Raw genomic sequence first — 22,477 nt, 5'->3', positions numbered from 1 at the left:
TAAAACTTCAACCCAGATGAGGTGCACAGTTAACATTGTATACCTGGGAAGACGAACAGCTCTTCCACGACAAGTACAAGAAAAGATAAATCGAGCACTTGTCAGTCTCTCTTCACGGACTCAATAATGTATCGAACCAGTCTTTTTTTTTTTCTCTCTTTCTTTACCAGGATCTGACAAATGGCGGTAGATAAAGCTTCCAGGAAGATGAATGACAACGAAACCTGTTTGTGTCTGTGGATGCAGAGACAATGTAATTCAAAACTCTACTGCATGCATATTTCCATGCATTTACATATTTAACAAAAGCCAAAGTATTTCATTTACCTGCGCGTCTCTCTCTGTGTTTTGCATACTTGCTGGACTTTTGCTGATGTCACGTCGCTGTAATTCTACATTCAACGTTTACTGGAAAATTCCTCAGCCATGCAAAGAGAGACACAGTGACTTAGTACTATTCTCAACTGTGTATTTTGTCTCAATGTCACCCGGCGATTATTGTGCTGTTGTGTGCATTCTCACACCACACGCCGGTTGGCTGCACTGCAGATAGCGACTGCCAGCTCATATCCCATCTCGACTGTTCGGGGGGATAAATTTTGAAGGTTTTTATTATTCCATAGCGGGATTCCTTTCCTCAGCGTGGAGGACTTTTGGCACCGTCCTTTACAATTTGCCACGGCCCTTCAGCACATATTGACAAGATATATCCAGCAACACATTTATCAATCACATCTTAGGCTCTGAATTTCAAACGATTGCTCGTCAAATCTGGCATTGATTGTGACAGTGCGAGTCGGGGCATCCATCAATAAAATGAAGGGCTGCAGAGAAGTCACAGAACAATTCGTCTGCTTGCATTCTAATCGCAGGTGAATCAATTCGGTGCTGCGGCCAAACTCTCTTTGAAGTTTGAGACGTCTACGTCTTGAGATCTCTGTGTGCACGTATCAAACAGATGTCAGACTGCTTCGTTTTCTTCACTTGTCCTTCACTTCTCACTTTGACCTCAAAGTGAACCACTGGAGAAGGCGTTTGCATGTCGTATCGGACTGACAACGGCGTCGCGGCAGTTGACTGACAGCACAGAGCCACTTTGGTGAATGAGCACCGCCGGGACTGAGCACTGGTGGTGTAATACATCTAAGCAGGGAATGGTTCTACTTGGCTGTCGAGTAATGGGCGTATCAGACATGGTTTGCAGCATTTGTTTAGCAGTTATTTCAGGGTCACAGCTTGTGGTACGAGTAAGCAAAAGGCAGGGCTATAGTTTGCCCTGCGACCTTGCTGTGTCCATTGATTTTCACCCTGTTCTTCTAATTAAAGGTGCTGACATTGAGTGAGGGAAGATTAACATGCTTATTGACTGCGTGTAACCCTACAACGGGCTGAAGAGACCGCATGACACACATATAAGTGTGCACTTACACAAACCTACGGAGTGTTGCAGAAATATATACTGCATTTGGTAAGCTTGTAGGAAGAAAATCACTATTAAAACTTATGTATATAAAGAAAAAGATAAATATTGTCTTACAGGCATCTTACATCAGTCTAACAATAGACATACCAGAAAAGGACAATCCTGTTATTGCCTTGTTTCCAGAATCTTCTGGCAGCTTTGCCCCAGTCTGGATAGTGCTGATCTTGGAGCATCATATCTGTCACCTATGGAAAATAAAATACATAAAATGACTTAAGACTGGATAAAGAGCAGCGTAAATCATAGACAGTTGGCTCAGCATAAAGACTAGAGGCAAGGGGGACAAAACAGCCAAGCTCCATATGTCTTCCAGCCCCTACAAATAGCTCACTAATTACCACATTACACCTTGTTTGTTTAACCAAAGTGCAAAAATGACATGATGTGATTTTATGGGATCTTCACAGTGACTTGGATTTTACAAACTGTCATTTAATTAACCATTAAAACCTCATCTCTGTGTGTCAAAGTTACACAATCAGAAGTTTTTTCAATGAGAAAAATACCCTTCTACCTTAAAATAAAATGGCTTAGATGTTACTCTCTCTTGTCTCACTGCAGCTTAGCACACCAGCTCGCCTACAACTCTCTTTAAACACTAAAAATTCTAATTCTAAGGGTGCAACAGTACCCTTATTTGTAACAAAAATGTTCAGTAAAGGCCTTTTCGCATCAGCATTCATGTGTACCGAACGAATGCAGTCGCTACATGTCCAAAACGTCTTTTATGTGTCCGGAACTCATTTTATAATTCCATATTTCCCCCCCAGCAACTTTAGCAAAGGACCACATGGTGTTAGTTTAACCCATGTGCACAGTGCAGCCTTGTATTTATGTTGAATGCAAATCAACTAGAACTTCAGAACTCTCTTCTATCGTTAAAATCTTCTGTTTGGGAAATCTACCTTTTAACTACAGTGATGTTAGACAAAGACAAGTGGATCAGACAAAAGCGATATGCTGGCGTTATTCAACTGGGATCTGGTAGTGTAGTTCCTTTAATATTCCTTTGAGGGAACTCTTAAAGCTTCACAGTAATTGATTCTTTACACAGCAGTGTACTTTCACCTTTGGGTCCACAATTTGCATGATACTACTAAAAGAAACTATTGGGGTTTGTTGTGGAAGAAGCTGACTGGCCTGCACAGAACCCTGAGCCACATCAAACATCATTGGGATGAACTTCCGACTGCGAGCCAGTCCTTGTTACCAAACATCAATGCCCCAATCTCATTAATTCTCCTAATGGAAGCAAATCTCTGCAACCAGATCCCCATATCAGTTAGCGTGGCATAATAAAGCACATGGATTTGGAATTATGTGCTCAACAATCACACATGGGTGCAATGTTTGGGTCTCCACATACTTTATGAGCAAAAATCCATAAACAACAACAAGAAATGACAAATTATTATCCCAATACATTTCAATTATACGAATGCTAAATAATTAATCATGCTGCATGACACAGAACTACAAACACGTGCCTATGCGGGCATTTAAATACTGAATAATTAATGTTGAATAAGACTTCATCTGTGATTAAATACCAATGAGTGTGTGATTACCTTCAAACACACTGGCTTGTTTCATTATTAATGTTGTGTTTGTACCAGTTGGGGATAAAGTTTTCACACTGTCAACCTTAATGCCATTAAAAGTCATTTATAGGAGATTTTCTTTCACGGATGCAGAGTCATGTCAGAAAACATTTTATACACAAGCGGAAAAATTTCCACTATATTCTTGATGTGGAGCTGCTGCAGAGGCAAGGTCAATTCGTCAATAAAGCGCTTCACTGCAGATACTGTAGCCCGTGTTGGAAAAAAAAGGATTTGAATCAGGGAATCTATGAGACGTTTCTGGCGCTGCAGCATTTCAAAAAACAGACACTTCCTGTCCACTCGTGTGGTGAAGACGCACTGTAAATCTGTTATGCAGAGGAGACGCAGAGGTCATCTTCAAAGTGCCTTGTTGAATTAATCAAATGTAAAAAACCTTGTGAGTGATTTCTGGAATCAGCACTTTGCCTTAGCCTTACTTTCTCTCTCCCACACACACACACACCTCTGTCTCCCTGGTTCACCTTCTCACTCGCTGCTTCCCCCGGCTCGCTTCCAACCAGACTTCTACATTTCCCTTTCCCCTTCACCTCTGTTTCTTCATACCTCCCTCCTCCTACACCTCCTCCTCCTCCTCCTCTTCTTCTGTCTCTCCTTCCACCCGCTCCCTTTCTCTGCAGTATGTACTGTAGAATACTAATGTGACCGGTGAGGGAGCTTGTCAAGTTGTCTCAGTTGTGTGCATGCCGGTGTCAGAGCCCCACTCCTCCCACCACAGGAAGTCCACTCCCGCTGGAGCTCTCCTCCTCTTTTTATGTTGACAAATGAACAGAGGTAGGCTTCTCCTCCAATATGCTCCGTCCCTCCCCGTGCATCCATTGTTTCCTCTGACCCTCCTTAGATCACAGCCGCATGTTACTCCAAGGATTTGGTAGCAGATTGAACCGGATCGCTGTTGAAGGCTCGACTGTAACTGTGTGCCTCGTAATGACGAAGAGGAAACACCTGACCTCGAAATTAGACGAGTTTGTGAAGAATGGCTTCACTATGTATCTTGATTTTATGTGCTCATAAATACCATTTTAACACACTTATTAAATTAAGATTTATGATCTGAAAGCAAAGAGTAGCCACACCTGCAGTCCTACAAGGCTTATTACTCACACAAAAGTGGATGAATAATCTTTTTTTTTTTGATACCGAAGGAATCCCATTGTTGTTAATGAGCTAATTCATTGGGTTGGATATTGGGGAGGGAACAGACTGATGAGGATACTCAGACAACTACAGAACATGTTGTGTGAGGATTAAATTCTGCACATTACCAATGTAGCATAATATCCATTACATTTGGACTGAATTATCTTAAACAACAGATTCTGGCTGATGTGAGACTTCCATGTTTGCGTGTTTTTACAGGCATAGCAATATTATAAAGTCAGACGTGTTGTAGTTTTTTACAAAAATTCAGAATTAAACACGATTTACAAATGAAAAACGAGGTATTACTTTAAATCCAATATCACATGTACTCACTATACGCTAAACTTCATTAGCTAAACTACGTACTGCGTGCAGTTGTTGGCATTGTAGCACGCTTAGCTAGCAGCTATGTGCTTCACGAAAGGCTAAAAAACAATAATAGGGCAACTATAAAATAATAAATCACCAGCAAGACAACAACAAAAAGATAAATAAATGAAAGCTTTTCTAAAAGATATAAATGTTGTGGGACGCTAACATGCTAATGTCAAGCATAAAGCTTGTTGCATGTTAGCATGCAAATATTTGCGCAAGTATTTTGGTATTATATCTCCATACGTTTTTGTATCACTCAAAATGTGTTACAACCGAATATTAATACTTAATCTAGTCAGGCTCATTATTATGCTTACATGTTCTTTTATAAGATACTTCCAGACATACCAGCATTTTGCTAATTGTAGACTGCAGTTTATTTATGCTGTTTGAAGTTTGTATATGGCCTTTTACGTTAAGATAACATTTAAAATCAAAGGAGTTGGCCTTCCTAATTTTGATGAAAAAAAAATGTTGGATTTTTTTTTTCAGTATTTAATCATCAAAAATTGCTTTGCACGCGTATCAAAGTGTTTTGAAGTTTAGTTCTTCATCACGCTATATTGAACCGAGCACATATCTCAGACACAGCTGCTGGTAATATTCATTATTCTGTTTTGAGTTATCAGTTTGAGTTATTATGAAAGTGTTGAATGAGTGGAAATTTTGACCTGTTGGTACTAAATGAAAAGGTAAAAATACAGCCAAAAGCATTTTGATTCATCCTCTGAGGGACTATAAAGCTGTCATTTACAAAATCAGACTGGTAGAAAAGTATTATTTTCAACATTTTTAACATCACAGGGTCAACACTGGAATGTCTTTCCATTTCTAAATGCAGCAATATCTAATGTCAAGGATACAAGAGTTGGACTCTCACCATCCAAGCAGTAACAAAATCTCCCATCCATGTCCCCACCGCAGCAATCTTCATAAAACTCTCATTTCTGATGCCCATGTATTCTGTCACCATGTGAGGCCTGCAAGAAAAGAACACAGAGTGAAAAAGACATAAAAAATGCAGTATATGTTATGAGGTTGGTAAAGGCAAGCAGAAAAGGAAGGAGGCGAGAGGACTGTCAAAAAGAGCCAAGAGGGAAAACAGAAAATGGTCACTGTCGCTAAGTATCATGATGCTGGCTGTCAGAGTCAATCAATTTCAAAGTAATCCATTGAAAACAATGAGTGATGGCTCTACCTTCCATAAAGCCCTCAGGATTGTAAACCATTTACGCCAGCACAATGGAATTCATGCAGGATCACCACTTTCATTTGATCCCGCAGTGTTTGGCAAATTATCCATTTGTTTGGCAAATTTGTCTCGTGTCTGGTTGATTCGAAATCAACGGCGCCATCCCAATGAGATCCCTCCTGTTTGAGCGAAGGATCTGAGTGAGCTCGGTTAACATGTGCAGCAGCACACGAGCAAAAACATAGACTAGGCCAAGACACTCCATTAGAGAAACAATCTCACATGCAATAGTATCTGATAAGAAATGACACGCTTTCTTTGGAGTCCTAGTTACGCCTTCATCTCTGTACAGTAAGAGAAGATGAGAAGCTTTTGTTCAGCCCCGAAAACCCACCCACCCAACACACACACACACTCACACACACACACCACATCACTCCATTTTCTCCAGGTAATAGCACAGGGAGGGAGGGAAAGTGGGTCAGTCGCCTCCTATATGGGACTTGCAAGTGAGAGGAGGAGAACAGAGGGGAGCGAGGAGGCCTGTTTGATCTCCTGGCAGCCAGTGTCTTAGAAGCTGAGAGGAGCAGGTGGGCGCCCATCACTTCCCCCTCCAGCCTTGCCTCACCCCACCCCCCCCACCCCGACAGGTCACACTCATGAATATAATAGATGGCGATGGATAGGGCTCTGGCTGTGCTTTCAAGGGGTCGTATTTGAAGTCAATGGTTCCATTCGTCTTTGTTTTCCCCGGTCATTTTCTGGCCACAAGCAAACACCAATAAAAATGTTTTCTATTGCACAGACAGCTCTGGAAGCCTTGCTGGTGCATAGTTTCTTTCCAGTACACATGATTCCCGATCATGGTTCATTTTAATTTCATCTTTAAACGCATTGCCGTAAGAGTTCCATTTGGCATGCTATTCACTTTGTAAATGAGTCGCCGTCGCACAAATCTAAACAATCCGCTGAAAAGCAGTGGAGGGCAATCTGTGCAAGCTATTAGCTAGCGTGGCAGCGTGAATAGGTGTTGGTTTTTAATTAATGTTAATTGCTCAAGCCTTTTCTCGTTATGTGAGTCCGGATCTGAAAAGCACACCACAGACTCACACGCAATACACAACAATCGTGATTAATTGTGGCAAGCTAGTGACCCAAAATGCCAACTGTTTTCAACTAACTGCTTACTGCAACAGTGTAAGAAATATCTTTCCCTGGAAGGAACCAGTATAAATCATATGTCATCAATGCAGCATGCATTTAACGGATTTGACAGGATTTTATTGACGAAAACGTGCAGCACTGCAGGTGACGTATTGCCTCACTTAAGCCCGCAAATAAAACGGCCTTGATTGGAATGGCGATTTATATCTGCATTAAGTCGGTTAGACATTCAGTGGCTTGGCACTGCTCCAGTTACCAAGGAGATCCCATTGGGAGTCATTTACCCGCAGCAAAATTCTAATCGATACTTCTGGAAATGCTGTCTGGCACCACATGCTAGGCTTTAAATCTAAAAAACTACCCTGCTGCCAACCCCTGCCCTTCTCACATATTTAATTGAGCAAATGTTACCCCTGCACTGGAAGAGAGTTTTTTTCCTCTTGCCGAGCACCTATGATGAGTTTGGGGACTCTTCGCACTGCATGATCAGAGGCAGAACTCTCTGACTTATTCATGCTGACTGAAAATTTAATGGCCTTTAGAGCCGGATGACCTAATGAGAGAATTCAGTGTAGTGGAACATCAGTACAGTAGCACCATGAATAATCAGCCCTAAAATGGCTCCCGTGGCTTAATCGCAGAGCCAGTTGCAATGTCGGTGCCAGCATGGCCGGCTCAGCCAGCTTTGACCCTCTGTGGAATGTTATCAGGTCTCCCACACTTGTTCAGACATAATATTCAAGGGCATTTCAATGCCTTTTCATCTTGTCTTGTTCTATCACATGCAAGAAATTTTGCGCTACAGAGGGTACTGAGTTATAGAGTTATGAGTCTGGACGTCACCCCTGTTTGACTTTAACCAGTGAAAAAGACCATTTTAACTGTTGCATTTATGTAGTCGTCTGCAAGATCGTGGTGCTGTCTTTGGTGCTCAACAGTCATTGCGATGTTTTTGAGATTGCTTCATTGAACACTGCAGTTGAGACTGTACTATGTCATTTTCTTTAATACGGCTTGAGTTTCTGAAGAAGCCTTTCTTTGTCTATTCAGCTCTCGCTGCTCATGTTCCCATCATGATCTCTCCATCTACATTCGCTTGAGTCAAACACAAAATTCATAACCTACTGTGCACCAGATTTTTGTGTTTTTAAATAAATTTTTTAATATTCAATATCGTTTTACATCAAGTTGTAACAGAGCAAGGCAGTGATTAAATATTATTGCATCCTGACTTTCAGTGGAATCATTGTCATACATGGGGCTGCAAAATGTGGGGTGATAAAGTCTAGACCACATGGTTCTAATCACAGCGTTTTAATAATGTATAAAAAATACCCAATTACAACTTCCCAAGGCTCAAGGTGATGTCTTAAAATCACTTTGATTGCCGATCAGCGCCAAACCTCAACACATTCAAGTTACGACGACATAAAACAGAAAAAATATTAAAATTATGTTATACGGTCCAAGCACTGAGACAAATATATTCCTGAGAAGAGTTCACCTGGTCACTTCTTTCTCTGTCTCATTACCATGGCAACATGGACAATTTTGCCATGAAGAGGGACTCTTAGTGATGGAATGGATGAGACCATTTTAAATATATCTAAATGTATAAAAGCCTTTCCATACAATTGAGATTTTTCCATTTTAGCAAAAATTTGCACTGCAGCATTGAATCTAATCCTTCTGCAATATCATACTCTGTTACAAACCAAACACTTCCCTTTACATATATTTAAGAATTTAAAGCAAAAGTGTAATTTTGTTCTTATCAGAGTCCCAAGTGAATGATTTTCAAGGCCCACGGGAGCTCTGATGATTAGGGTTATAAAACAGCATGCTGAAACAGCTTTCACTACTCTGAGTCATCAAATGCCCTGATTTCTATTAATTTTTTCACTGTCCACTTGAACGTGTTATGCCTTCACGCTGGCTTGTATAAACTTGTTTTCTCTGTCAGACAAGCAGTGATTTAGTGACTCTGGCAACCGGGTGACCTCTTCTGCCCTGTAAAGGCTGAGCTCATTCACAACATTAAATGGCGACCTTGGCTCGCTCCACATTGAAATGCATTGCCTGTCTCCTCCCTGTGCACCACACTACCTAATGTTGTATTTACAGTAGACAACGGTGAGCAGCAGTAGTTACCAGGAAGCATAAAGCTGTCAATACGGGCTCTCTTCACCATCACTATAACATCTCCCAAGGCAACTTAAAACCTCAATCTCAATTCATCACGGAGCACAGAATCATCCAAGTATTGTATTAAACTAGCTAGAGATTGAGTTCTTTAGTCCTTATCATTCCCCTGGCTCAGGATTGGGAGTGAATATCATCGGGCAATATCATGGACAGCACTGTATCAGGTCCTCCATTCAGCTTTCCATTAGGATCCAAAAGCACGTCTCCATGTATCGTACCTGAGTGCACTTATAGGCACAGTAGCATCTCCAACAAGTCCTACAAATTAAAGAAGAAAATGTGTTTTTCGAAAAAGCACAGAGGCACAATATGTGTATGATGTGACAACACTGTGGCTAAGGCGACAGGCAAAAACATGATTTTAATGCATAAGTCAATTTTGACTTTTTGGGCTATTTCGCCTCCATAACTGTCTTTCAGACTGGTGAAAAGAAAACATCCAAAATGTAGGTCTATTGGACATTTATGCAAATTAGTCCATACTTAATGAGATGATGTCTCTTTCAACGTAACATTTCTGAAAACTTATCAGGGCTCTCGCCAGCGTATTTCAACATAGTGGGCCGCTACCTTGTTACCTGAAAAAACACCGTGTGTCCTGGCCCACTACGCTGTCTTTCAAGCTGCATGATCAGAAAATTTGACATATTTTCCAGTAAAATGTGAACATTTTCCTAAGATACTAATTTCTCTACTGTCATCTTCGCTGCTAACGAAGAGCATATGGTTTGTTTTGACAGAAACAACCATGTGCATATAATGATATGAGATTGTTTAGGAAAGAACGAATGTAGGCTAATTTATTTCTCCAGACTCGTGCTACCATGTTGGTCGGTATCGGAGATTCTGTCATTAGCATAGCCCTGAATACAATTGTGTTTCCAACTACCGTATTTGGAAGGTAATGACACCGTTCTGACGTATCCTGAGATCACGTGAATATCGCCTGTAACATGAATTGGCCATTATTCAGGTATATGGGTTATGCTGTCCCTCGCAGTTTTTGGTGCGTGCTCCTTACCCGTAATCGATTAAAGCCCGAGAGCCAATTTTCCTCTTTGAACCGGCGCGACCTCAACGCTGAGGGACCACAGCCTGAGTCCTTTGACTCTGATGCTGCCTGTGACAGATGGGCAAAGATGGCCAACAGGAGGCTTGATGTCTCTGAATGATTTCCTTTTTGTTATGTAGTTGTGTAATTGTTGAGTTTACATCAGAGCCAAAGCCTTTGCAAGTTTACCTGTAGCTGCAGTGGTTCCAGGTATTATTTCAAGAGGTTTTACATGCAAGATTTGTATTCTAGGTGAGTATATGTGTATCCTTAAATTGGGTCATCTAGACTGTCAAATAGGCCTCAAAAAACACAAATTGCCAGTGCTTGGGTTAACACACCTACTTTGCGAAGATATGGTCCCTTTGTTACCACGGTTACACTAATACACACTTAAGACAAGTGGAAGTTGCATGTTAAGCTGTTAAAGGTTAATGGTTTGTTGACCCATCCATCAAATTTGTCACCATGTAATAATGATGTCTGACTTCCTCTTTTGCTACCAATGAACACTAATGAGTCCTGATTTCTGATGTGTCCTGTCCTGTGTATGTGGTCAAATAATCTATGTGGATTCAACTTCAGCTGTTAAGACCATTGGTAGCGATGGTAAAGATACAACTAGAACCAACACCAAACAGGAACAAATAAACTGTTACGCTTCCAAACAATGAAACTGAAATATTATCTGCAATACTAATTATTACTCTGAAGCAAAAAGAAACAAAGACTAGAACAAATAGAGGACAAACACATGCATGGACAAGCACCCCTCCTCACTTTTCATCTACATGCCTCTATAATACTTTATGCTTCCAATACCAAGGTTATAATGTTGATTGTTTACAACTGTTTCTCCATATGTGACAGTGACGTACGAGGAGGGCTGCAGCCGCCGCCGCCGCTCCTCCCCTCTGTCCCAGAAACCAGCACGGCAATATAATCAGAGAGAACACGACCGGCCTCACCGCTTCATATAGCACACAGTCTGTTTCCGAGATATTCTGGGACAAGAGAGAACGGCTTTGGAGGGAATGCTTTACACTAACTAAACGCTCGTTAAATACGCACAGTAATGAGTCATTTTCCGAATACCAACATAATGTGCATGTGTAGGAGTGTGAAAGGCAGCAGGAGGCGCGCGTAGAAATTGGGTGTAGGCGGAGGCAAAGGTAGACCAATTAAAGACGTCTGCTGTGATGCGCAAATTGCAACAGGTTTCGATATCAAGTCAAAAACGTGAAAGTATTTTTGACAGTGTCTTAAGAAAGGCATCATTTTGGATATTTCCAAAAATCCAACTGTGATTTCATTTTGGGGCTGCAACTAATAATTACTGTCAACATAGACTCTTTCTATTATTCTCTTAAATAATTGATTTCTCTGTAAAAATGTCATGCTAGAGCAAAACAATGGCAATCACAAGGTATCATTTTCCTTATTGGAAGGGGCCCTTTTTAAAATTGATTAGATATGATCCTACCTGCCCAACAACCCGAAAGCATGTAGAAAATGAAATGTGTCCAACCAGCCCACTGAAAATTTTTTTGAAATCTGTTAACAATAAACCTGGTGTTTTTGAATGTGTTTCTCAATATAGCGTTAAAGAAATAATTCATGTGTGTGGCAAAAAAGCCCAGAGAGGTCAACGCACAGCAGCTTAAGAAAATACGTACAAATAGAAAAAACATTAGAAAACATCTTCCCCATTTGACAACACGCCTGCGACATTTAGAAAAAAAATGCTGCAAAGAGAAAAAACACAAATCTATTGTGTATAGATATACTAACAAAGACAGCTTGTTTTTTGTTTTTTTTTTACATTTCAGCATGAGGCAAAGGGCAGCTCATAGAATCCATTGTTAGAAAAATCTGCTGTATTGGAGGCTGCAGCGAGTCCCATGTGTTAATGCATGCAACAGGAGGCATCTGCATGCCACAACATGCTATTTATTTAGCCTTTTGTCCACGGTATTACCACAGCTTAGTGCCAGACAAGCAAACAGACGAGGGGGACTAGCATGCAAGCAGCACAAAAGATCATGGTAAACAAAGACAAATACACTTATAGAGTGGGGTCTAATCCCACTCAGGGTACCACTGTAGTCAAATGCCACATCCTAAAACTCCTCATTGAAGACATTCACAAACTGCTAACCTCCCCCATCCTTTGCTCCATGCTTCCATTGTTCAGCTTATACCTCCCTCTCACCATCATGACATTTATCCATCCATTCCTGCTCCGGATAGCCGACAGAAGAAGTATAGATGTCATTTCATTGCTTCAGTGTCTCTGTTCCACTCCAGCTCCCTGTTAGATCCCCACCAACTTGCTCGCTCCCTCCTCTCCCTCCACCTTCACATACTTTACCTCCCCCCTTTCGCTAAATTAGTCGTGATTAATGTGTACGCCACGCATTGGGCCGTCTTAATTAAATAACACCATCTAATTAGGGGCTGATTTCGGCTGGTAATGGCGCCGTAAGATGGCGGAATGGGATTGTGCGGCGTGACAGAACATTCATGAAGCCCGTCAAACTCCCTGGGCGGTCACACTCCCTTGGTTTCACACAAACAGCCCCCCTCCTAATCTGACAGTTACATTAAAATGCAAATAGCCCAGATGTGAGGGTTTGGTAACAAGTGTGGATTACAGCTCCCAGGGAGCCACGATGGACGCCCCCCCCCCACACCCAATATGACATAAGCCAGGTAACAGGTTGATAGCTGTTGACCTAGAAGTGGCTGTTTAAATATTGGCAAACACGCTGTTGGACATGTGTAAGATTACACAGTCTGGAAACCCCTTTGAGCTGAGCGATAACGGCGCTGATGAATCCATTTTACATGACTAATCATGAATAAATACTTGTCATCCAAAAAGATATACAATCTCTTATCAGTGATTGTTTGCTGTTCTGATGGCGCAGTTTATCTTCTTTCCTTGTGGATGTATCGCCGGTTTTAATTAAATCAAGCTCAAGACCAACTGAAAGGTCAAAGAAAATTAAAGCATATTAATGAGCGCGGGGCACGGGCGGCATACAGCATCAGGTCAGGGAGACAGCAGGGGGACAGACGGCCGACCCCCCTCCCAGCCCCGCCGTGCACGCCCGCTCTCCCACATACACATGCACTGCTAACTTGAACGTGGTGCGAGACGTGAACAATATGTGTGTGTGTTGTGTGTAGTGTGTGTGCGGGACGCCCCGTCTAGCCACCAGAAGAGCATCCCCTGCAGTGCACCATCACGGCTAGATGTCAAAGCTGGCGATGCCCACGCCAAAATACCTACCCTTTAAAAACCCTTGGCAGTAATAATACCTCACAGCAGCTTGTTTTTTTTTTCTTCTTCAGTACAAATGAAAAGGGAAAAAAAACAAAAACACAGCATTCATTCCCACAGAGGGGGCAGCTGCAGCCACAAAGGGATATTGTACTTTATCTCTGGGCTGTGGCAAAACTACAACAGCCTTGGGGGGGTGAGGGAAGGGTTGGAGCAGTGATGCAAATAAGGTTTGGACATAGATCAAAAGACTTAAGTTTCACTGCATCATCAGGGTTAGAGCACTTCTTCTACTCCCCCCCCCCACCACCACCACCTCTCCCTCCATCACCTTTTTTCTGCTCACTCTGCTGCATTCATGCTATCGCGGCCCCAGAGCCCCGTTTTTCCGAGGGAGCGTCCTGGCAGAGTGTGAACATTGCTCTTACATGTCGGTCTTGAACAGAGATGTGAACACTAATGGTTTTTGGCAGGGCCCGGGTCCTTGGTGGACACACTGTTGGAGCAGAAAGAAAACAAGCGGGAAAGAGGGACAGGAAGGGCGGGAGCGAGTGCAGAAAACTACCAGGTGTCTTGGCAGCGCCGGCGTCACTCGCTTTACAACAGCACCATCTGTCTTTGCGGGGAGAGCTTTGCAGGGTAAGTGATGCCGCTGCCCTGCGCTCGGAGCAAACAGTTACGGATGCGGTTTAAGTGTTGTGTCAGCTTGTGTAATTGTTTAATGGGCTGTTACGGACGCTTCTTTTTATACGCGGACAACTGACGCAGCTAATACATGCGCCGAATGTGCGACTGGTACATGTTGGATGGATAGAAATTATATCTTAAGTCTCTCAAAAATGTCTAAGCAACTCATTATTTTTCCTACAAGTATTATCTGGATGTCATCTAATGAAATGCTCTTGACAGTTTAAAAAAAATGCAGTGACACACTAAAAGGGGCCCATTTTCTTGACATTTCAAGGCTGAAATGAGAGGCAGTGAAAGAAGAAGGAAAAAAAAAAAAAAAAGGAATCCTCTTTGTGACAGATTCAGTCAGTGCAGCTGCAAATGTAACTTTTCCCTGAGCAAGCAACATCCATCGTCTCAGTGGAGCTGCCCCTGTGCTCAGCCGCTCGCTTCCTCTTTCTCGGCCAACCGGAGAGAAGGAACAAGATGGATGCCGGTGTCACAGTGCCGGCCGGAGTGACAGATGGGCTGATTATACAGACTCATCCCTCTGGCCGTAGAAAAACACAACACCTTGCCTGCTAGCTAATAGCCTTCATCTGCCTGCACCTTATGGATAGTTGATGCTTGTTGTTAATATGGAAAAAGAGCATTGTGTGGACAGATCCCATTACAGCCCTGGCCTCCCTCTTGACAGCTCGTACCTGAATAGACACCTGCCACTGTTTTTCTGGGTTGTTGTTTTTTTTTTTTGTTTTTTTTTTTTACAGCCCCCAACAAACTAAATGGTAAATCACCTCGCTGTGACCTCGTGTCTGGCTGGCTGGCTTCAAGGGCATGTTTTCCCTCCCCTGGATGGACACATTGCAAATGCATAAACGGATTCCTGTCACCCGGCTTGATGTGTGGGTGTCAGGCTCTGCTGTGCACAGTGGTTTCTCAGCAGGTAAGCTGGGACAGCAGGAGCGGAAACGGAGGCCCGGACTACGAGGCACGGCAAAAAAACATTTTGGTTTTAAGCCAGAGGGGTGTCAAAAAAAATAAGTCAAGTTCATGGGAGAATAAGTGCGGCTGCTGAAGGTGATCTTTCTGGATTAAACACCCTCCCCTCGCTTGCCCCTACCTGTGATTTAAAGTCTGGGCTGATTAATCAGACCGGTATCGAGTCTCTGTTCAGGCGAGACGTTTAGATCAATCACGCCAACCAAAGGGGAGCGTACAGTGGCTCTAACAAATGGGAAGCACAGAATGGGGGAAAAAGGGGGCAGACAGAGAGAGAGATTGAACGTCTTACTCCATGCTCCCAGCCATCAGCAGGAAAAGGTTGTAGATGTGTGAGAAGATGAAGAGGAAGAGGATGGTGCTGAAGAACATGGTCATCCAGGAGCCATGATCCTCGCGGAACATTTTCAGGCGCAGGTATCGACCTAAAGGGAGCATGACAAGGACAGTGCTGTCAGTGGCGGCTCAAACAGCATGTCAACATGCTAACATGTGTGGGCACGAAAATGGAGATGAAAGTAAATAAATTAGTCAGAAATCAATAACGTCCTGCTCTGTCAGACATTTGCCCTTTAGGAAATAAAATTAAGATTAAAGACCACTTAGAGGTGTCACTTCCACGATCCTGAAATAATTGTCTTTTCTCGACCAATTTCAACAGGGACTAGTTCATCATCTGTCTCAAAAGAAAACGCTCTACGTACACATCGTTTCATCTGCTGCTCTCCGTCAGTGGAAGCTCGCTTGTGTTTTATGTCGCGAGTTCCACATGATTAGAGAAATTATTCAAACATTTGTGACCTGTGGTGGGGTTTTTTTAATACAGTCCTGGCTTAGAATCAAATTATGGAGAAATATCTCTCTGGCAGAGCATGAGATTGATTCGGATACGCAGCCTTCTGCACAGAATACATAATCAAACAAGCTTGTCCTCTGGTGGCGAGGCTCAGCACAACGCATGAACACAACTAGGTTTATTATACCACTGTTAGCTCGTTGCTCTGTCTTGAAAAGACCTCTGTTTTTTTTATGTGGCTGCTCATAATGACCAACAGAAGAATATTTTTACCTTAAAATCTAGGGTTTATGTTTTTACTGCTCAGAGTGGGATGAAACAGCCTGTCATGAGTACAGTATAAATTACTGAGATATGTAAAATACCATGTGACACGCATAATCACATACTTAATGTAATTGCAAAACAGCTGTCACGTCCTTGATCTCCCTCCCACACCGCTCATGTAATGAAAGCAATACACTTTGTACATTCAGAGTCTGAATAGGCTAGGCTAGGTTATACCTGACGTGAGCTCAACCCTGTGCAATATATCTGAAATTTTAAATAGTTAAAAAGTGTATGACCTTACAGTGACTGCATTCTCCTAAAGAAGAACAACAGGGTATTGGATCTTACGTACAATTAAAAAGTAACAGTTTAGATTTATTATATTAAAAACACCAAGCCCCACATTAGAAAGTAAATGCAATAAAATCAGTCCAACTTTCATTCCTAGGACCAAAATCTTGTATTATTTTTAATGCTTCGCAAGTCCAACTTAATTTTTTAATGACTGACTCAAATCTCTCCGGCATTGAAATAAATACCAGTGTTGCTCAGATTCCTGGAGAGATGTTCTGTCAGTCTTTAGAGACGTTTTTTTTATGTGTACTTTCCAAGAAGAGTTGTGTTGATCTGCCTTTTTTTCTTTAAAATACCCCAAAAGTGTTCTATTGAATTCAAATCAGGCACCACACACATAGTTTTCACTTTTTTTTTTTCTTCTTTAGGAACTCTTGTACGATTTTTGGCAGTGTGCTGTTGCATCATTATCATGCTGAGATATTCCTCTTCTGCCAAGTTTCTGCAGACTGGGAGCCATCTATTCAGCCGGTCTTTTGGTACATCCACAAGCATTCATGGCACTGTCTAGAAATGTTGTCTCCCCAACAACTTTTGCACTCATGCAGCCCCATATCATCATTCTCCCATTTTCATGCTTCACTGTCAGGACTATACATTCACTGTGGCAGTCCTGGCCAGGTTCATGCCAAACAAGCTGGATCCCTCATCAAACAATGGAATGTGCTCCGAATGACAATTCATATTTATGTTCTTCTGTGCTAAAGAGCAAGGTTTTTTTCTTTCTTTCTTGGACACCATCCATAGGGGTTGACATTCAGCAGTGTCCTTCACACTGTCTCAGCAGTCACAGAAACTCTGATTTCCCTATTATAACCCCTGTGCCCAGCCGGAGGCGCTTGCTCATCTGTTGGTCAGAGCTTGATTGCGCAAGTATAGCACTGTCCACAGAGTTATTTTAGAAGGACGGTTAATTAGTGGTAGCATGGCTCGTTCTCTACCTTATGATTGCTGCTGCAAATACGTTTTTCACTGATTTTTAGTCTGTCATCAATCTGCTTGTATCATTTTGAATCTTTGCAAAGACTCACAGGAAGTGATGTCGCTCACAGGTGATTTTATAACCATGTTCATGCAGTTAGGCTTATTGAAAATCACAGGTGGACTCAATTTAGTTTCAATAATCACAGACCTGTATTAACATTTGTTGCATGTTTTTTTTTTTTTTACTTTAAGGTTTTTGTTTTCAATATAGTCTTTCCTAAAATATTTGCTTTTGATTGTTCATAAGAAAAGCACTGTACTGTCTTAGAAACCTTGGAAATAATGTAACTGTTGAGTGGTGATACAACACAAAGGCATTTGATTTTTAAGATATATTGCACAGGGGTGTATTCACTAGTATTGTATGCTATACCACCATCAATCAGACCTGGATCAAATCATAAATTATGCCTAATTTGCAGTTGAGGGGATACTGAAGAAGAGATTCAGCATTGCACGTGCATAAAATTAGAGAACTCACAAAAGACAGGTTCAAGCTGAGATATACGGACTTTTAGTCTCTATAGCATCAACAGTCTAATTTCATTTGACCTGCAACACTCTCAACAAAAGCATCCGTGGGCTGTTGAGGAGGTAAAGAGTGTTTCATCCTCTAATCACAGGCCTGGTGGTTCAAACCCCATCCAGCTCCGCCTGTCCACATGTCGAAGTGTCCTTGGACAAAAGCAGCAGCACCTTGCATTGCAGCTCGCTGCCATCAGTGTGTGTGAGAATGAGAATGGAATTGGTGAATGAGAGGCAAATTGTAAAGCACTTTGGATAAAAGCTTTATACAAATACAAGCCATTTTGTTTTTTGGTTGCCAACCACATTAGCAGCACAACAGCTATTCTTCCTGCAGCTATGTTCCGAGTGTCAACAGAAATAACAGGCATTAAGCGAACACACCTCAATGGCATCGGAATGAGTGGGAAACAGACATCGTCAGTGATGCGTTTCTACTGAAAAATGTCCACTGTGCCACATTTGTAGCATGAGGTGTCTTTAATAAGTTGATGGTCGTTCTATGACATCATCTGTGCCACTTTCTCAGCTTCTTCCAAGAGCCACAGAAGATGTTACACAACCAGGCTGAGTAGACGCTGTCACGATGAAGAACTATATGTGATTCAAAAAAAGAAATATATAAATTAAAAATGTGTGAAGTGCTCCTTCAAAGTATCTGACAGTTTATAGTTTTCCGTCCTCATGTGGTGAGACTCCACCATCATCTGCTTCAAGGTTACTCAGTTAGGTGTTAATTAAGAAATCCTCTATGAGTAAGCTTGGCTATGCAACTCTATTTCCTCTACTTATTACATATTGCTCACACACACACACACACTCTCTCTCGCTCTCTCTTTCTCCGTAGTTGCTTCATCTCTGCGAGCTGTGATCCAGTGCCAGAAGCGGCCATCTTCCCAGGAACAACTCTTTGTTTTTCTCTCCTGCAGCTCAGTCAGCGTCCCTTTGAGTTACAGCTCCTCGGAGAGCTCATTGTGTTTGTGTCCATGCACGCACAAACACACACACGCACACGCACAAACACACACACGCACACCTACACACACCTACACACACACACACACACACACACAGCCAGGGAGACAGCAAAGCAGAATGCTCCATTTATTTTCCCATTATAGCCTGGCTGGTTTACTCTCCAATAGTTTTACATGCTGTTCAATCTCTGCTTGCTCACTGTTAGTTTTTTTTTCTCCGCTGTGCACATAAAAAACAAAGATGTTGAGATTCCTATGGAGAGGAAGATTTGTGTTGAGTTAAAGTGCAGCTTTAATTGATGGAACTCCTGCTGAAGCTTCAAATATACGGAAAACGCTTTTGATGTCTTCAGCAATTAAAACTATTGATTTGCACTATTACTTCAAACTTTGGTTGTTTATTAATTAGGGGCTTTGTAGAAGAGAGCACAAACTTGAATATCCCTTAGATAACAGCATTCAACCTCCACATTTTAAAGAGCTGAAGCAAAAGCAAAGTGGCCTGGTGTGAGGCCACAGCATACGTCTTGCTCTGTGGTATTTCAGGGCTCATCACAGTTGCATAATTGAATTGACTTGCATGGGTGAACTTAATTGCTTCCAGTGCCAATGAGCCCTGGCTTAGATGTAGGTGCACAGTGTGTATCGGCAGATCTGACTTTTAAAGTGGCACGCTGCGCCATCGAACACGGCCGCCTTCTCGCAGCCTATATGGGCAGGATTTAACTAGGGGGTGATTCAGGACCGTTCAGCCAAGCTGTTTGAGTCACTGCACCTCTCTACAGTAGAGGACCCCGATAAGGAGTGATTCATGAGCGCTGTCTGCTGCGAGGCTCTGCCCAGTGGGGGGGGGACAACGACAACAACAACAACAACCGTGGACAAGGCAGCCACACATAGGCACAAAAAAAAACCAAGAGAGAGAATAAGACACTTGGTATCTCTTTCTTAGTCTCACTTATTCACACTGCAATCAGGTGTAAAACTCAGAAGGCTGCAATGACATTCTGAATACTAATTTACAGGATTTACAGTATCATTCCCATAAAGTTATTTATATCTTTCTGCTTAGGATGAGATCATGTCCACCTTTCCTCAAGTTGAGTCCAAATCCAAATCAGAGACGCAGCTGTGTCTCCATCTACTGGTGGTGCTTGGACACTACACAGACGTGAAACCTACTTGCACTGCAGCAAAACCTTGACAACTAACTTGAAGTTTTTGCTTGTTTTATTGCAATAACAGAAGGCATTGCCAATGTTGGTGCTTTATTTTTTCTTTACATGCCGCTGGGGTACCCTTAAACTAGAATAGAACTGTCGTGAATTTTTCATCGTTGTCTGAATTTAACGCAAATTCTCCTGTGTGCCGTTTCTGGAAAAACAATCCAGATGGTGCTGCTACTTTGTCCAGCTTAGTTATATCAGTGAGGGTTGTCTACAGTTCAACAGCACCACAAACTACATCCTTTCCAAGGTGAATCCACACCTCTCTTAAACAGTCTACATTTAAAAAAAAATAAAAATTATAACCAGCAGGTGATTTTGAGGAGATGTGTTGGTTACGGCTGATTCTAACCGTTTTGAGCAAATCTTCCAGGACTGTTTTAAGTGTACCCGAAAAACTGACTACTGGGTGTTTTGGTGCATTCCCACTCACTTCTGACTGTCTCAGGCAATTAAGGCATTCAAACTGCTGGCTTTATGGTCCCTGTCTGATAACGACATCACCAGCAAATAATTCTGGGAAGTGCTCAGGTTATAAAAATCACCTGATTTCCAGTAATAATCCACTTATGGGTCACACAGAAAACTAAACAGTAAAAAAAAAAAAATAAATAGCAGAAACCCTCAGATAATCACGTGTACTGGCACACTTGGACAAGCAATTATCTCCGGTGTTTAAACAGCAGATTTGTTTAATCCTCTGTTCACTGTGTTGCGCGCACACGGAGCGGTCTCACAGGTAAAGCGGTGCACCGACGGCTCCGGAGAGATGAGAAGCACACAGCTGGGGGAGGAGGAGGAGTGAAGGCGGACAGAGATTTGATCAGAGTCTTCATTCGTCATGATATCGCTTTTCGACAGCAACAAGTCTGATACAACTGACGGAGGTGAGTAACACTTTGGTTTATTTATATTTAGAGTATGATTTATGCTGTGTTTTTTTGCTCTTGTTACATTTTTTGTCACTGTAGATTCATTTTGCACTGCATATGAAAGCACCTCTATGAAAACAGTTGTCTTTTGTGCAAGATAACACAAGCATAATAATGTACAAACACAAGTTGAGTGTAATATTTTAATTCACAACACTTGAAATAAAATTGAATCCACACATATAGTTTTTTTTGAGTGCCTCCAGGTGTTATCAAAACAGAGAAAACCTATTGTCTCTCCATACTTTAGGTATTTTACTACCAATATTTGTTTCAATATTTGTCCAGTTCAGCCGAAAAGTCTGAATTTTTGTCACGACTGTTAGTCGTAGTTGAGTTATTAATAGTTTCTCGGTTGTGCCAAGGATCAGTCTGGAGGAAACTGTTCATTTTTGGCAAAACTGTAAATGAGACATGTAGAATAAAGTGATTTTGATAAAAAATAGATTTGGGTATTTTAGCCAGACAGAATAACCTGTCAGAAAAAGAAACTTCACAGATTATTAGAAAGTTAAAATTCCAAACATTCTTTCTATTTCCACTCAACAGTGGTTTTCAGAGCAAATTAATGTTAATGATTCCTAAAATGGCGATAGTATGTCTGGCTTCAGTAGCACATACAGTCTTCACTATATTGTGTGCTTTTATTAATTCATTACTCAGAGTGTCGCCGTGTATCAAACATTGCAGTGTCATTTCCACATTTTAACACAATCATCCCCAAGCAGAGTATAAAACCTTTGACTTTTCTCTGTTTCAATGAGCACCAAGAGTTAGACGGGAGACACATGAATTGTTAAGATCTGCTCATGTGAACAAAATGAATGCGTTATCTCTGATTAAGTGCAAACAGGAGCCGCCATAGTGGAGGCAATAGATCAACAGTCCCTCAGGTTGCTTTGTTCGCAGTCAAGCATTCACTTCCTAGACACACTGGTGACGCTGGGAGACTATGGAGACAGCTATTGTAAATATAGAGCGCCCTGAGAGAGAGAGTGGGTGGACACGTCTTACTTAAAGTACTGTCTGAAAGCAGGGCTTAACAGCGGAGTCAATAAAACAGAGTACTACCAACATTAATCTGGGAGTTATTAGCATCTTGAAAGATCTACTAAGTACACAGATGCTGCGTTTTATATAATGCAGCATCCATAAGGTCCAGAGTATTATAAATGGCTTGAATTCAAGAAAATAGAAGATTTTAAAGACTGAATCCATACA

At 41.8% G+C, this 22,477-nt stretch overlaps 2 protein-coding genes across 2 annotated transcripts in view; one reads left to right on the top strand and one right to left on the bottom strand.

Annotated features, from left to right (window-relative positions):
* tmem117 (transmembrane protein 117) overlaps positions 1-22,477 on the bottom strand; it is a 48,269-nt gene that overhangs the window by 7,622 nt on the left and 18,170 nt on the right. The window contains exons 3-5 of the mRNA XM_008276111.1: positions 15,485-15,617; positions 5,504-5,603; positions 1,571-1,668 (exon numbers count right to left, since the gene is read on the bottom strand). Coding sequence (XP_008274333.1) covers positions 1,571-1,668; positions 5,504-5,603; positions 15,485-15,617 — 331 coding nt within the window. The remainder of the gene's footprint in view (positions 1-1,570; positions 1,669-5,503; positions 5,604-15,484; positions 15,618-22,477) is intronic.
* LOC103353255 (P2Y purinoceptor 1-like) overlaps positions 21,166-22,477 on the top strand; it is a 6,280-nt gene continuing 4,968 nt past the window's right edge. Inside the window, exon 1 of the mRNA XM_008276133.1 lies at positions 21,166-21,211. Within this exon, the coding sequence (XP_008274355.1) occupies positions 21,166-21,211 (46 nt within the window). The remainder of the gene's footprint in view (positions 21,212-22,477) is intronic.

This window comes from Stegastes partitus, unplaced genomic scaffold (genome assembly GCF_000690725.1).
Source record: "Stegastes partitus isolate 25-593 unplaced genomic scaffold, Stegastes_partitus-1.0.2 Scaffold65, whole genome shotgun sequence".
In the NCBI taxonomy this organism is placed as follows: domain Eukaryota; kingdom Metazoa; phylum Chordata; class Actinopteri; family Pomacentridae; genus Stegastes; species Stegastes partitus.
The sequence above is the reverse complement of the archived record's forward strand: the minus strand, read 5'-3'. Positions and strand labels throughout refer to the sequence as shown.